We start from the raw sequence: 17,788 nt of genomic DNA, 5'->3' as shown, positions 1-17,788 counted from the left end.
CCTTAGTGTCTGTATCTGCAATGGGAAAATGACCATTTAGCACAGCAAATGAGATGACCTAACTATCTTGTAGTACATCATAAATTTTCTTGTAGCTAAAAACCATACATAAGGGCAAAACCCAGTTACAGTCTGTGAATAAAAGCGTAGTTTGTATTCATGAAATCTATACATTAGTTAAAACGCTAATTACATTTAAAACATATATAAATTAATAGACATCTCATCCCTTCATTAATGACCAATAACCCAAGGCCTCCTCCTTTAAGGAGTACAAACTCTGGCATAAAGCTGAAGAAATCCAAATAGAAATGGCAAGTTTTGTGGTAAAGATATGAAATGTAGGTTCTTTATTTCTCCTGCCATAAAAATATGTTCAGGGAGCCTTCAAAGATTATATATTTTTCACAGATAATATACTTTCATGGTTTAGAGAGCTCAGTTTACATACATTTTTATATGACTCATAAAACTACTCTCTGTATCACACTGTGAAAACATCTGTTTTTGGAAAAATCACTAACAATTCCTGTAATGATTTGCAGCCTTCTGATCTCAGTAGGGCCACCTCAGACAACTCCTGAGCCCAAAGGACATTTGAAAATTCTGGGCACTTACACTATCCAGCTGTCTGACAGTCTTGACTCCCAGGCTCTAGTTTTGATTATCACAGAGTCACTGTTTGACCGTCACCCTGGGCAAATCACGGAGGCCAACACTTTCAAACTTGAGATCAACATCTTTATTTAATTAGCTAAAAGAGCGGCCTGATGTGCAGAAGTGTTGAACAGTCACAGATCCCAGAACCATACAATCAGTGTAATGAGATCTATGAGCCCCACAGGTATGTGGTGTGAGGCTTTTAGACCCTTGGATGAAAGGCAGCCTACCAATGCAAATTACTATTTTTACATGCAAATGTTTATCTTCTCCTGTCCCCTCCCTGTTTTCACACTTCTGTCCCATCATCTCCCCCCCCTGCCCCCGCCTCCCTGGCAAATAGCAAAAGATGTTAATAAGAAAATGTAGTGGCTCTCTGACTGACAGCAGGAGCCACAGAGTGGGGCAGACTGCAAGAATCTGAGGTTTCACACATGTTTGACGTTTCCACTCATCAGAGATGAAGAGAGTTATCACAAACATTTCAGCAATACTGTATGGATAAATTGCCCTGCTCCCTCTGCCCCCTCAAAGCTAATCTGAGTAGTGGGAATCCAACTTAGTTCCTCCTGAATGTCCCTATTGACCACCCTGCTGAGATATCTCTACATTGTTATCCATAGGCATAGGACTTTATTGGCCTTCCAGGAGCTCATTTCTCCCACAAGCCAGTAAGTGACTCTGGGACTGTTTTTAAAGCAGAAGTCATGATTCTTAACGGTCAGATCTAGCATCACAGCCCCTACCATGCCTCTTCTGTACTTCTATTAAAGCTGCAGTATTCATAGATGGGTGGCAAACACCATCAGCCTCTGAGCTGACTTCCTCTCCTGCTTGGTCCATACATGAAAGCAGGGTGGGGACAAAAATCTTCCCACACCTCATAAAAGCTTCTACTGGTCCCACACATAGGACTGGGAGCTCCCTAACACTTCAAAGTTGGGACCCAATGGCTCCATGCATGACAGAAGGTTTGCTGGGTTCACCACTCTCCCAAGCTTTCTGAAGCACATGCTTTCCCAGCAACTGCTGTCAAATAAGGGACAATACAAGGAAACATTCAGTTTTTAAAAAAAACACACAAAACAGGATTGATGTGTAGCAAAGGCCCTACTTTTGGCTGCTTACATAGGAACAGAATACACATATAATGTCGAACCATGATATTAGCAGTAACATAGGCCTTCTGGGAATATAGTTACCTTCCAAAGAAGAAAAAGGGTTGAAATTTAACAAATGAGAAGTTTTTCATCTTTTTTTTTTTTTTTTTTTTTTTTTAAGAAACAGACTCCAGGAAACACTGACTTTTGTTAACATTTCCTTTGTCAAAACCCAGGTTTTGGTCCATGAAAAAAATCCAACAATGATTTTGAATAAAAAAGCCATTGAAAATAGGTCTGTTTCAAACTCTGCAAAATTGAAAGTACTGCAAAAAAATTAAAATTTGAAGCTTTTTTTTTAAATCAGCTCTCATTATTGCTAACATACTCTGGACCAAGTTGCCCTGTTAAACTTTTATTGCATCCAGTTCTCATGCTTCTCTATGCGTAGTGTGTGTCATTGTGCATTGTAGAACTGATCAATGAAATTGTTTTTAATTGTTCACTTTATTAATATAACTTCATAAGTAAAGTATTATGAATGGAACTACATTCATTCATAAAACCAGGTACCCCAACAACTGGCTAATTGAGTTTCACTTTCAATCCAATTGCTGCTTAAATCACTGAAACTTGCACTGCTTCAACATTGTAACTTCTGTTCACTGTTTGCCATTCCTTACACTTATCCATGTTGTAACCCAAACTCCATTTTTACTTGTCCCAAACTCCATTTTAAAATGTTCACTTCATTTTTGCAAAACCCTGCTGTAATCCGATTAGTATAGTTTAGATGTGTGAACGAGGTATGTAGGGATGATAGAATCAACCTCCAGCCCCAGACTGTCCTGATGAAATAAAGTGTAAACACCAAGGGCTGAAGATCCAGACAACAGCCCTGACAAAGCAAGCAGAGTCCATCCTCAAAAGAAAAGAGCAAAAGTACAACTGAAGAAACATCAAAGCCAGGTCCCAGGCTGAAAGTCATGTCTACAACTGATGGGTGATCAATCACACCGAACCCAGAGGCAGCCTGACACAGCAAGACCTACAGCCTCTGGATTCAAACTGAAGCCTACAAAAAGGATGGGTGAGATGGAAGACTTTGGAGGGTAACATTCTGCTGCCAACATGGAAAGGCATCAGTGCATGCCCAACAGAGACCCAGCCCTTCCTTGCGTCCGGCTTTCCTGGCCAGTTAGCCACCACAAGCTACAAACCCAAGCCACGAACTGAAGCTACATTCAGGACTGGTAACTATCTAGCAGCTACAGAACATTTGATATATATATATGTGTGTGTGTGTATGTATACATAGATATTAGATATTAGTTATTGGTCATAAATCAAATTGTATTATTATAATAAATGTGACATCTTGTCTTGTCCCCTGAAACGCTCCTTTGCAGCTGGGTAATGCTAGCAGATTTGTAGGATCACCACCAGTTTTCTCACCACCTAGATTAGCCTGGGAGAGGGGATAAAAGAAGCACCTGACCAGACTGGTTGGAACAGATCCCCAGGAGGGCCAACATCTAGCAGTGGTAGCACTACTAGATCAGAATAATCTCTTGCAGCATCTAACTTCTTCCAGGAAGGCAGAACCAAGTACAGCACTTGATAGCAAGATTGCCGTAATTCATCCACAAGCTGTTGAACTACATTCAGGAGCTACTGGGAGAAATTTGTGGCTTGTATTGTGCAGAAGGTCAGACCAGCCAATTATAATGGTCCTTTACTGGCCTTAATCTGTGAATTCGTGAACACAGAACTCCTCTCTACCAAGTGAAGCAAGAGATTTAGACTTAATCTATGGTGGCTTTATGGGGCGAGAATAAAGAAAACTTGTGTTTAAGCCCTAGAAAGAAATGTATTAAAGCCTTATTATTTTGCTCGACTAGGTGATGTTTTTAAAAAGTAAAATGTGAAGAAATACCATCCCAGCAGTCAGAGTTTAAGACTTTGCAAGTAGCTGTAGTGTTAACATAGCTTTGCTTTTTTGTGTTACTCTTCTGTTATAAATGTTTGGTTCAACTAACTAAATTCCTCTAAAGCAATTACTAGAATGACAAGAGGTTTCAGAGTAGCAGCCATGTTACTCTGTATTCGCAAAAAGAAAGGGAGGACTTGTGGCACCTTAGAGACTAACCAATTTATTTGAGCATAAGCTTTCGTGAGCTACAGCTCCGATGAAGTGAACTATAGCTCACGAAAACTTACGCTCAAATAAATTTGTTAGTCTCTAAGGTGCCACAAGTACTCCTAGAATGACAACATTCACTCATTAAAGCATATTAAGATCTGTAGTGCCTATTTTGGCAGCTGGTAAATTTTGGCTCTTCAGAAGTTGATGCTGGATTTACTCACGACGGGCACCAGAATGCATTGCTTAGATGGGGCAAGCAGGATCATTTTCATCTGGCTTTATCTACAGAGAAACAAGGAAGACAATATGATACAATCTTTCAAAAGGTTTCAGAGTAACAGCCGTGTTAGTCTGTATTCGCAAAAAGAAAAGGAGGACTTGTGGCACCTTAGAGACTAACCAATTTATTTGAGCATAAGCTTTCGTGAGCTACAGCTCACTTCATCGGATGCATACTGTGGAAACTGCAGCAGACTTTATATACACACAGAGAACATGAAATAATACCTCCTCCCACCCCACTGTCCTGCTGGTAATAGCTTATCTAAAGTGATCATCAAGTTGGGCCATTTCCAGCACAAATCCAGGTTTTCTCACCCTCCACCCCCGCCACATACAAACTCACTCTCCTGCTGGTAATAGCCCATCCAAAGTGACCACTCTCCCTACAATGTGCATGATAATCAAGGTGGGCCATGCCCAGCACAAATCCAGGTTTTCTCACCGCCCCCCCCCTTTTTTTTTTCTACTTTGCCTTTTGTCTCCGGAAGTGGTAACAACAGAGGGAGAGCACTAAGAACTGGAAAGAATGATTACAGATCCCTTGCTCTGTTGTAGCTTTAGCCTTTGTTACTCTCTGTTACAAGAGCTCTCTCCCGTATGACAGAGGAAAACAAATAACATGCTGTTCATTGTTACTGCAACTGATGCTCTGGATGAAGCTTCACACTGCTGGAGACGTTCACAGAACCATAGAAATTAAAGATAGAAAAGATAAGTCCATAATCCTGCCATTGCAGGTTTGTTCCCCGCAGTATATTTATTCATTAGTGCCTTGTATAGCTGCATTTTACATTATGCAAGTAATGGAGCTTCTTCCCTGTCTCTTGGGATACTGTTCCACTGGCTAGCAGACCTCACTATTAGCAAATTTCTCCCCCAATGATCAGCCTAAGTTTTCCTTTGCTTACTTTTCATCTGATGACTCCTACGTGCTTGGCCCATCTTCAATTATTCCCCTGCCATGAGGCATACACCCTTCACATACTTGTTGTTTCCGGTCATTTTGCCCCCTCGTTACTGTTTAGTGAAACTATAACTTTTTAAAAATTTCTTTCTGAGTCAATCCCTTCTGCTTCTTAAACACTTAATGGCATTTTTCTGTAGGAAAGAAAAGATGTGACCAATACCCTTCTAGTGGAGCCCATCTTCCTTGAGGCAAAGGTGCTGAAAATGTCACCACCAAAAAATTGACATTTACCAACAGTAGCCACAAGCAGTATCTGAAATAAACCTGCATTTCTCTGCTTAGAATAGGGAATAACAAAAAGAACTGTAACTTAGATACTAAGGTGTGGTAACTTGGTTAATGCAACTCACTTTACTAATGCACATTGTAGAAGTGTATCTACTTAGCATGCTTACTAAAGAGTATAAAATGTGTATCATCATAATTAATACTTGGCAATTACACAGTGTCTTCACTCACCAAAGCATTTTATATACAAACACACTCATTAGGTAGGTAGGGCCTCCTTATGCCTTTTGAATATATGGGGAAACTGAGACATAGACAAGTTAAATGACTTGCACTAAGTCGCACAGTGAGAAAGGAGCAGAACTGGGGATAGAGAAGATTCCTGCTCTCTCACGGGGGACTGCACTGCCTTCTTATCATATAGTCAGTCAGCTAATATTAACTCCTTTCTTCTCTCTTATACCTTCTGAGTCAACTAAAATGTCTCTGACATGGAGCTCATCTGTCTCCTTCTGACAGAGGTTTGTGTGCTTGCCAGAAACATTATACCCCTTGGTGAGTGTATTGATTACGAAACAGGGGGGCTGTAAAATTCTTTTTTTTTTTTAAAGCTCGTTTTACTAAAAAACATCAGATTATTTCCAATTTTTCGGTAAAATTTTGAGTTGGATTTTGAGCCATTCTGTGTTTAGATTTTGTTACTGCTCCTGTTGCTGTCTCAGACCTTTTCTACACTACTGGGGTAAATCAACCCCAGTTATGCTACTCCAGCTACGTTATTCATGTCGCTGGAGTTGACGTAGCTTAAGTCAACTTACTGCAGTGTCTACGCGGTGCTGCGTCAATGGGAGACACTCTCCCGTTGACTTATGTTCCTCCTCTCATTCTGGTGGAGTACTGGAGTCGACCAGAGAGCGCTCTGAGCAGACCCGCTAAATCGACCCCGCTGCATCCATCGCAGCAGCATCAGTTCCCAGTAAGTGTAGACATGGCCTCAGACATAGCTCCCTTAAAAAGGGCCGTGTTATCTCAACAATTGACTTAGCTCAACCTTTTCACTGTTCCTCAGACCCAAGTTTCACTCAAGCACTTAATTCATCCAGGCGCCAGCTCAGTTATCCCATAGGATTTCCTCTGTTTGAAGCTTTCATCAGCAAGTGGTCTTCCAAAGCATAGGCTATAGAACCTGCCATATATTTTCATCAAAATTAAAGATACAGGGCACCCACCCTCCAGGAGTGTTCAGCCCACACAAACTTGTCACATACAAGAGGGCTTGCAATATTTGTTCTGCATACGTGCAGAAAGGTGCAGAAAGGAAAGTAGAAAAGAGTTACCTGGAAGAGCCACGCTTTAGGGATATGTCTATTTTCCGCCCCTGCTGGACTGAACTGAGCCCACTTCTCCATATCGTGCTCGCTCAACAGGGACAGGCTGGCAAACCTACAAGAGAACAGTTCAGTTCTTTCTTATTTGTTTCCCTCTGCATTTGAAAATTGCACGTAACTGAAAATGAAGCCCGTTATTTCCTAGCTGCCCATTTCATGCCTCACAACATTTTCATCAGCTCTCTTGAAAATCCCAACCTACAGTATTTCAAAGTGCCCAAGAGAGTTTGACACTCAAATCCTATCAACCTTTAACTGGGGTTGGTTGGCTAACTCCCTTAAGTGCTGTTGAAGCCATTTTTAGGAACAGCTGGCCTTCTCCCATCTCATTTTACTCTTACTCCTCTTCCACTCCCAGCCTGTAGTCCAAACAGGGCCTAGAGTGTTGGGGGATCCCTCAGTAACTAGTCAATGTTGCTCAGACTTCAGGCAAGACAAATGGGTGCCCAATAGTGATACAAGATGTCCCCTCCCCTGCAGATCTGCACACCACCCCTCCAGCATTTCTAGCTCTTGTCGGAAAGAGATCAAGTTTGATTGAAGTCACTTGTAAAGACATTTTCTCTTCATGTTTTGTTTAGGGAAAATTCTCCCTAGTTCTTTCTGATGGGAAATGTAAACTGGCACAGTTACTGTAGTCTCAGAAATCCTGTGACTGCCAAGACTGTCCTTAGCTCAATTGTGAATTTGCCTCTGAAAAGATACATACAGTCCAGTTTTGTTCTTTTGTTTTTCAAGTGCCACAACTAATCTCAATTCCACATGTGGGTTGTTGCTTTAGCCATAATACCAGAATCTGGATGTAATGGTGTTCTGATACCAAGGCTCAGCCCTGCTGCTGAGACCTGCTAAATGAGCCTCTCATTATGTATTAAATAAATCATGGACCTTTCCCAGACGTGCAGATGAACATCTTGTATATTTGCTGGTGTAATATGGCTCCAGAAATGGTTTCAGTAGTAAACTAGCATTAGCATTAAATGTCATTTATTTTGCATTAGAAACCCACAGAGCCAAAGTTAAACAATGAAGACAGAGTACTAGTAATAAATTGCCCTGACTTGCAAAGTGCTGAATGTTTCCAACTTCCAATGAAATCAGTGGAATTCAGGGCACACAGCACCTTGCAGGTGATGCTCAGCACCTCACAGGATTGGGTCAAAGGTGACAATTGTTAAGCAGAGCTCTGGAAAAAGCTTGACTACTTTAGGAATGTTTGAGAAAGTACACTATAGATACGTTATGTAAAGCAGAGGTTCCCAAACACAAAATTCTTATAAACATTGAAAGGGGAACATAATATATATAAGAACCTGGGGAGATGTTTAAATGAAGAACCTGATTTCAAGACAAATATCAGGCAAAGAATCAAGAATAATTTGGGTCAGATCCTCATTTGGTGTACATCAGGATAGCTCCATTTTACCAATTTACACCAATCTATACAAGATCTGTATAAGATCCAGCCCTTCTTTTTCCTTTGTGAAGCTAAATAAACAGTAATCTCCTTTTAATTCTCAGCAAAAAGAATATATTTTTTAGGAGGTTGGCAGAGAGAAAAAAGCATTTTGTAACCCTATTTGTATTATGTATGTCAATTAGCAGGCAGGCTACCAATTCCTACAGGAAATGCGTTTACAGAGCAGAAGTCAGTTGGAAGAGAGAGCAAGACCCACTTAACCTCTGGCACATATATTTCATCCGGCCAGAAGAGGGAAGTATTGGAGCAAACAATATACCCAATTAATTGGTTTGGAAACATTTCAAACTTGCAAAAAGCTCACATGTATGTTGATCTGTTTCAGGGCTAAGAAAGTGTTATGAATATTACTGATTCAGGGCAGGATTTTCAAAAGCACATAAGTGCTTAAGAAGCACAAGTCACTTAGGTGTTTTTGAAATCCCACCCCCGAGGCAGCAAGGCTAAAGCAGCAAAAATATGTCTCATGACCAGTAGTACATGGTGAACAGGCATAAGATAGTCAATCTAAATGTTTCACAGATTTCCTCCTTTAGTAATTTAGACACTGAGAACTTGATCATGGAAAATGCTGAGCATCAGTTTGATCCAGCAAAGCATTAAGCACATGCTTAACTTTAAGCATATGTGTAATCCCACTACTGGGACTGTGCATTGCTGGATCATAGAATCATAAATATGTAGAACTGCAAGGGAGCTCAGTAGGTCATCTAGTCCAGTCCCTTGCACCGAGGCAGGACTAAGGATTATCTAGACCATCCCTGGCAAGCATGTGTCTAACCTGTTCTTAAAAACCTCCAATGACTGAGAGTCCACAATGTCCCTGGGTAATTTGTCCCATTACTTAATCTGGTCTTCCAAAGTGCTTGCAACTCCTCCCAGCTTGGTATTGTCTGCAAACTTTATGAGTGTACTTCCTATGCCATTATCCAAATAATTTATGAAGATATTGAATAGACCCAGACCCAGGACAGAACTCTGAGAGCCCCCCCCCCTTGATACACCCTTCCTGCTTGATTGTAAACCATTGATAACTGCTCTAAGTAAACTTTTCCAACCAGATGTGCACTCACCTTACAGTAAATTTATCTAGACTATATTTCCCTAAATTGTTTATGAGAAGGTCATGTGAGACAGAATCAAAAGCCTTACTAAAGTTGAGATATATCACATTTACTGCTTTCCCCTTATCCACAAGGTTGATACTCTGTCAAAGAAGGATTTTAAGTTGGTTTGACATGATCTGTTCTTGATAAATACATGTTGAATGTTTCTTATTTTCTTCTACATGCCTACAAATCGATTGTTTGCTCCATTATCTTTTCAGATACCGAAGTTAAGATGACTGGCTTATAATTCCCTGGGTTGTCCTTATTCCCCCTTTTATAGATAGGTGCTATATTTGCCCCTTTCCAGTCCTCTGGGAGCTCTCCTGTCCTCCATAAATTCTCAAAGATAATCACTAATGACTCAGAGATCTCTTCAGCCAGTTCCTTAAGCATTCTAGGACAGTGGTTCTCAAACTAGGGCCGCTGCTTGTTCAGGGAAAGCCCATGGCAAGCCGGTTTGTTTACCTGCCGCGTCCACAGGTTCGGCCGATCGTGGCCCCCACTGGCTGCGGTTCGCCGCTCCAGGCCAATGGGGGCTGCAGGAAGCAGCGTGGGCCGAGGGATGTGCTGGCCACCCTTCCTGCAACCCCCATTGGCCTGGAGCGGTGAACTGCGGCCAGTAGGAGCTGCAATCAGCCGAACCTGTGGACATGGCACGGCAGGTAAACAAACCGGCCCGGCCCACCAAGGGCTTTCCCTGAACAAGCGGTGGCCCTAGTTTGAGAACCAGTGTTCTAGGAGGTATTTTATCAGGCCCTGCCAACCTGAAGACATCTCACTTGTTTAAGTTATTCTTAACTTGTTCTTTACCTATTTGAGCCTCAAATCCTACAGTCTTCAGCACCTTGCAGGATTGAGCCCCAAGTATCTAACTATGAAAGAGCTAGAAAATTGCTGATCTTTATTCACAGTTTAGGATCTCATTCTGTGAGGTGCTGAACATCTATAACTTCTGTTAAGTCAATGGCGATTACTGCTGCTCAGAGCTTATCATGATTAGACCAGTGTGACCACTTGTACAATGAATGGGACCAAGATTTCAAAGGCACATGATCCCAACCTCCAACTTACACAGATATACCTGAGAACTGGAGTTAGCCCCAGGTGTTTTTGTGTGAAAAGAGGAAGAGCAACCTATAGCTTCACCTCTAACCTACAGCTTCACTTTCTCCATTCTGGACACATTCCGATCACAAAGGCAAGTGAAATAATCACAGAAACCCAGACCTCCTCCCCGCAACCCAAAAAAGCTAATTTTCCTCAAACTGCACAAAGATTGCAAGTGCTACAGCAATGTATTGTTTTAATTAACCTCATCCTGCTGCTTGATTCTTTTGTAGACATATTCAGGGAATGGTTTACGTGTAATGTATTTGCCGTCTCCTGCTGTGACATTGAAAACGCCACCTTCGTACACCAATTTGCCTCTTGAAATGGTCACAACTGGGAGCCCATGGCAGATCATTCCTTCAAATATATTGAAATTGTTGGCATGGTGATGTGTCTTTGCAGATATAGTCCTGTTTTCAAAACAAACAGAAACCCAAACAAATTATTATTATCCTTACATTCGACTCCAACATAAAGCTCCAAGAAATGGAGGGGGGAGAGAATTTAGCTGTATTATTAAACTGCAGCTTTGCACTATAGATCATGGAAGCAGCTGTAAAAATAGAATACAGCATTAACATTTCATTGAAAAGTAATTGCATTTCAAAAGAATAAAAAGGGATTTCAAATGCAAGAGACTTTGCAGCCTTAAATGCAGAATTTTCCACTGCAAAGAGGTTAGTGTAAAAAAACAGATCAGATCCTTGTTTTTGGATTTATTTCATAATTTAACAAATATGTCTATGTTCAAAATTACAGCCTGGAAAAAATGTGTCCTTTCAACCAAAGTGAGCTTGCAACCTCTGGTTTGAAAAGTTTGGCTCTGGCAAGTAAGAGATTGAGAAGTATTAACAAGACAAGACCCTGGAGAGTCAGAAGTTGGTAATGAATATTGGTCACTGCTAGACTGGCCTGGATTTGAACTGGTGACCTAGAGCTCAACACCATGTTCCCACGCTGTGTCACTTTACTATACTGGGGCTATGATGATACTACTTTGCACTATTGTACCACCATTCCTCCAAGGATATAAAGCAATTTATGTTAAATAAACACCACAATACTACTTTGAGGTAAAGGAGCATTATTATCTCCAGTTTATAGATGGGCAGACTAAGAGACAGAACTAAGGGTACATCTACCCAGTGAGCGGTTGTAAATCTCAGAGCCCAGACCAACAGACTTGGGCTCACGCTATGCCACTAAAAATAGCTGCGTAAATGTTTGGGCTGGAGGTTGGGGTCTGAAGCTTAAGGAGGAGCTTCAAAGGCCGAACTCCAGCCCAAGCCACATTATGCCTACAGAACTATTGTAAGTGCCATAGCTCAAACCCGAGTCTGTCAACCTGGCCTGTGAGACTCCCTGTATAGATGAAACTTAAAAGATGAAAGGATTGTCTTAATGAAGAAATTGACCAGAATAACTCTTCTGTAATAGCTCCCTGTCTGGACATTCTATTCTGGAATAAAAATCACCATCTTGTGAAATAATTAGTGTGATTTATGTATAGCTTATTCTGCAATAGCTATTTCCGTACTGAGAAGCCCTAAATGGCTTCTCACAAAAGTAAGATGGTCACAAAAAAAGTAAGCTAGTCACAAAAGTAAGACGGTTAAAATCCTTACACTCATCGTGGAGGCTACTTCAGCATACTATAGCAGAGGCACATCAGGTGGACATATCGCTAAACAAAAAGAGACATGAAATTCATGGGAGATGGCACAAATAAGAAAGAAATCCAATGGCAGTGATAAAATTTACTAGATGACATAATGGATTTTCTGGACACTGCCTTCCACAAAGCTCCTTTACACCTGTGTAATATAGGTATTAATCTTCAGAAAGTACTGCATAAGCTCAGTACAGTCTCCTTAATAGCCCTTGATAAAATAAATTAATTGATTGATTTTAAAAAACTCTCCATAGTTACATGTGACCCTTAGGAATCCCTGGTAATAGCCACAATAGTTGAAGTGTCCCAGGACTTGCAAAAGTAGAAAGAATGACCAAACACCTGATTAAACAGAAGCCAGAGCAGCACTGATTGACCCAGAGAGCATGACAATACAATTTTGCATCAAAGTGTTTGTGGTTATCATTGACAAGATCATCACTGAGCATCATTACCAGGAAGCTTCTGAAAGTTCCTGTATTTGCTTTGAATGTCTGCATGATATTGACTGCTCAGCTAATGGCACTTGCATCTGAACTGCTGCTGCCAATGTTCAATCTAAGTGCCCAAATCTGCCATCTTTATTGGGGCTGCAAATGGCCACATTTTGAGCAATGGGATTTCTGTTGGATTAAGGAATTACTCAATGTAAGGAAGGTATAATCTGATTGCAAGCATCCAAGACCTGAACAAGAGAGTACATTGATGAGTTTAAGTACTTCAGCTTTGGTTACTAATTACATAGGTTCTTGTTCCAAGCTAGACATTATCAAATGCAGACTGAGATCAACCATACTGGGACAGAATGAACACAGCCATTTGGTTTAGTAGGATTATTAAAGTCATCAGGCCTGGTTCTTCTCTTGCTCACTTCACTGGAACTATACTGACTTCAGTAAAGCTACTTTTGATTTTGAGTGAGTGTGCGTGGGTATATATAAAAGAATAAGATCTGCTGAAAATATCATTACACATGTGTTACACACACACAATTGTATGTTTCCTAGTTTTTTAATGACACCTTTCACCATGCTATCTAATTGCGGGTATTAAACGTATGAAGTGTTCAAAATTATGCTCACATTTCAAAGGGGTTAAGAACACCGTGACAGCACAAGTTGCTCTGCTAATGTGTTGTGTTTCTCTTTCTTAGGAAAAATAACAAGCAGTCTCTTGGCAAAGAGTCGTGTGCAGCTGGGGCTGAAGACTGACAAAAAACGTGACAGATACAAGTTGCTAATTTTTATTTTAAATGAGCGCAGATTTGTCCACCAACATTAGATAAATGCATAGGCACTTAGGCCCTGATCCTGAGCCTATTGAAGTCAACATAAGGGCTCCAATTGATTTCAGTGATCTTTAGATTAAGCCTGTTAAAGCCTGACCCTACAAGAAGCTCTGCTCCCATTGCCTTTGCAGGGCCAAATCACTACTTGTCAATGTCTCTCAGGCATTAAAAGGTGTCAGTGAAACAAGAGCTGACAGTGTGTGTTCGTATATGCACATTGCTGTGCGCTCCCCACTGTCCCTCCCCTTTAGAATGTAACACTTAATTGCTTTTATTTCACTGGGGTTTGGGTTGTCAGCATGCACACACCATACAACCGCCAATGAGAGCAATCAGGGGTGAGGGGGAAGTTTCAATCAACATGTATTGCACGTTCATGGGCAAAGCCTGAATAAAAACAATACAGGTCAGTGAGTACAGCTACCCACACACATTTTCCCTAAGACTCTTCATTCACCATTTAAGTACAGGATTTTCGGGGGTGCTGTGTGTGTTGGGGTCTGTAAGAAGATGCCATGTAGCATAAATACGATAATATTACAGTTCTTTTCCTATCCAAGTGCTGTTTAATGAATACGTAAATATAGGAGCTTAAAATAATCCTAAATTGGTAGAAAATAAGTTACTACTGCTGCTGCCTTGGGCTTCCAAGTAATTTTTATTATATCTTTTCTAGTAGTTTTAGTTTGTACATTTGACATGTCTCTGCTCGGACTGCTTGCCCCTACGCAGAAAGCATTACAACTAGGAGACTGAGGTTTTTAAATACATACACAACTGAGACTTATGCACCACACTTTTTCTGCAAAAATAACTAGTGAATCCTGCAGAAATAGGCCAAATATTTCAATGTGAAATGGACCCTTAAAATGGAAGTCTTGGCCAGACTGGTGGAGTGTTGGAAATGGAACCTGTGTCAAGTGCAATAGCTACTGGCTCATTGAGCGGTCACTCTGAATCCTATAGATTCTTATAACCTGAGGAAGAAAAGAAAAGCAAAGCAAAGCAAAACACTCAGCATGCACCGAAAACACCCAACTTGCTGTTACTGTGCAATGACACAGAAGGGCTAATGCAGCTGATTTTGTAGGTTTTTTTTAACTGCCTCACATCACCATTGGTAATCTTTCAGAGAGATGTCAGAATCTCCCCTGCAGGCCTCCTCTGTCAGGCTCCACTCTCAATTCTCCATAGTTACGAATCAGCACTTGACCAATTCTTTCCGCTAGTATCATCCAATGCTTTAAAACTGCAGCCCCATTGCATCCTACCACGGGGACTGAGGCATGTTAGTGATGCTAATGATTTTGTTTCAAATGGACCAGCGTCTAACATTTATTAATAAATAAGAAGAACGCAGCTCTTATGAAATTTCAAATCATTGCCAAAATGCAACAAAGCTCGTGAGGCTGGCTGTGCGTAATATTTCAAATGGTTGAAGGCTGTCAGCTAGCTTCATTTTTCCAGTAGGTTGTGTGTGCCCTCTTTAGGATTTTTGGTGAAACATATAAAGATGCTACCAGTGAGAATTAGCATCACCTATATACTTAGGCTGTGTCTACACTACAGACCTTAAAGCAGCACAGCTATACTGCTGCAGCTGCTCGGCTATACGGTCTCCCGTGTAGCTGCTCTATACCAAGGGGAGAGAGCTCTCCCGTCGGCATAATTAAACCACCCATCAATGAGCAGCAGTAGCCACGTTGGTGGGAGAGCGTCTCCCATTGACATAGCACTGTCCACGTCGGCGTGTCTGTCAGTCAGGCCCGCCGCTAGGCGCCAGCTAAGCAAGCTGGTGCCTGGGGCGGCGCTGCTGAACCGGTGGCACTCCGGCTGTTTTTGGGGTAGCACTCCGGCAGTATCCCCGGCGGCAGCCCCCCTCCGTTGCTTCCCGCGGCAGCAATTCGGCCGCAGCTCCCTCCTGTTCTCTACGGCGGCGGCGTATTCAGTAGGTTTGGGGGGTTTTTTGGTGGGTTTTTTTTTTTTTTTTTTGCTGCTTGGGGAGGCAAAAAATGTAGAGCCAGGCCTGCTGTCTGTCAGGGGGATGTTTATTTCACATTCCTGACTGACAAAAGTTTCACCGACAAAAGTACTAGTGTAGACATAGCTTTAGTAATGTACTCATCTCACAAACCACTGTATGGGCTCAATTCTGCTCCTGTTACAGTCAAAGGCAAAGCTCCCATCCCATGCAACAGGAGCAGGATCAGATCCTAAACAAAAAATGCATTTTCTGAACTTAAAATTCATCTGTCCAAATAAGGAAGCAGAGCCTTGCTGACTGAAAAGATACCCACAGAAAAACTGCACCTTTGTAGTTGGAACTGAAACCTGTGGCAAAGAACTTATAACGTACACTCACCAGTGGGTGACACTAACTTAACTGGTTGGGGCAGGGGCAGAATGAGGCCTGGTCTCCACCTTCTTAGACTAGGCACTAACCCAGAACACCCCTCGCACTGTCCTTGAGTTCAAGGATTAGGATTGTGCTAGAGCCCTTCGTAGGGAAGCCAGGGATGCTTGTTTCCTGTTCCCGTCTTCTTGCACTGGTGGGAGGCTGAACTTAGCCAGCATGGATCATAGTTACACAGAGGTCTCAGTGTGGTTAGTGTCATGTACTTCTTGTTTAGAGTTGGATGCCTGGCTGCTACTAGCCGGTCAGGCTTCTGTATCAGATATACACGGATTACAAAGCTTCCTTCTCAGAGATACACTTCAGATGTGTTCACCATAAGGTCTTTTAATGCTCTGACAGGTTTGGCTAAGTATACAGCATTTGACACCCAGCGCCACCTTGTGATTGAACTGTATAATAGAGTTTAGCACTCCATTAGTTAGTTTTACTCTTCAGACACACGGGTATTTAGTATAATGTACAAAGCTTGTTGTTTTTCTATAAGGTCAGCAGTCCAGAAAAACATTTACAGTCTGTCCAGACATCAAAGACGTCTGTTTAGATACACTACTGTAAGTGCCAAATAACCTGAAAATAATTTATGTGCAGTGCTGTTAAAATAAGACCTTCTTTCACCCCACCGTGGGGACTTATTGCACTACAAAATGCTTTCATATTTCCTTTTCCACATAAAAGGCTGGACGGATAAGATTGGATTACTCAGACCATACCTTGTAGCTTTTGGGTCCCAAATAACGATGTCAGCATCAGAACCCACAGCAATTCTTCCCTTCCTCGGGTAAAGGTTAAAGATCTTAGCTGCATTTGTGCTGGTAACAGCTACAAATCTGTTTTCATCCATTTTACCACTGTGCTGCAAAACAGTACATGGAAGCAAAAACACTAATTTTGTCCGGAAGGAAGGAAATAAATTTCTGTAATCAAAACCACATGGCTGAGTGGTGTAGAGGTCTCAACTAACAACACACCAATCTTTTCAATAACTATCTGTGCTGTATTGATGAGTTTAAATTAAACATGAATATCATGACATTGACACACACATTGTAATGTACATTAGCTGAGTTTGATACAATAATTTTCTTTTAACTTTCCAAAAGTGGTACTTCAAAGAGTAATGGATCTGATCTCAAAGCCAACCACTCAGAGTCTGCACCCCTGAACCACCTTTCCCCCACCCCAACCCCCTGCCCCAGCCCTGATTCCCCTCCCACCCTCTGAATCCCTCAGTCCCAACCCAGAGCACCCTCCTACACCCCAAACCCCTCATCCTCAGCCCCACCCCAGAGCCTGCACCCCCAGCCGGAACCCTCATCCACCACCGCCCCCCACCTCCCCTGCCCCAGCCTGGAGCCCCTCCCACACCCTGAACTGCTCATTTCTAGCCCCACACCAGAACCCATACCCCCCCCAGCCAGAGCCCTCACCCCCTCGCGCACCCCAATTTCGTGAACATTGATGGCCCACCATACAATTTCCATACCCAGATGTGGCCCTTGGGTCAAAAAGTTTGCCCACCCCGGTATAGAATGGTGGGGAGAGAAATGAAAGGAAAGAAATTGTGACTGCCTTAATTGCACTGGTGCTCTGGAAGGAGAAAAGTTTTAGCTATAAAAAATCAGCATACCATTCTACACGTATGAAAAGAGAGAGCTGTCATGACTAAGTCCCATTTGGTGATCTTTCCTGAAAAGTTACTTTGACCACACTGTTACCCTTTCAAAAGCAGCAAATGGTAGGTGTGTTTCATGACTCGCTTGCATAGTAAATCTGGAGGCAAATTCTGTCCTGATTTACGCCCTTGGGAATCCCCCCTGACGTTACACAGAGTGTAAATCAGGGCAGAATACCACCCAGAGTGTATAAGATGTATATTTGCTTTGCATCCCAAGTCCAGGATAACAAAATAGATCATACTCAATAGAGGGGGGGGGTGGGCATT

At 41.9% G+C, this 17,788-nt stretch overlaps 1 protein-coding gene across 1 annotated transcript in view; it reads right to left on the bottom strand.

Annotated features, from left to right (window-relative positions):
• Window positions 1-4,148: 4,148 nt before the first annotated feature.
• The window catches only part of DPYS (dihydropyrimidinase), a gene marked incomplete at its 5' end in the record, with an annotated part of 45,832 nt that continues 32,192 nt past the window's right edge, over window positions 4,149-17,788 (bottom strand). Inside the window, 4 exons of the mRNA XM_084618336.1 lie at window positions 4,149-4,188; window positions 6,721-6,826; window positions 10,673-10,880; window positions 16,557-16,699. Of these exons, the coding sequence (XP_084474462.1) occupies window positions 6,749-6,826; window positions 10,673-10,880; window positions 16,557-16,699 (429 nt within the window). The 3' untranslated portion in view covers window positions 4,149-4,188; window positions 6,721-6,748. The remainder of the gene's footprint in view (window positions 4,189-6,720; window positions 6,827-10,672; window positions 10,881-16,556; window positions 16,700-17,788) is intronic.

Source organism: Lepidochelys olivacea (genome assembly GCF_965140295.1).
Source record: "Lepidochelys olivacea isolate rLepOli2 genome assembly, chromosome: 2".
NCBI lineage: Eukaryota > Metazoa > Chordata > Testudines > Cheloniidae > Lepidochelys > Lepidochelys olivacea.
The sequence above is the reverse complement of the archived record's forward strand: the minus strand, read 5'-3'. Positions and strand labels throughout refer to the sequence as shown.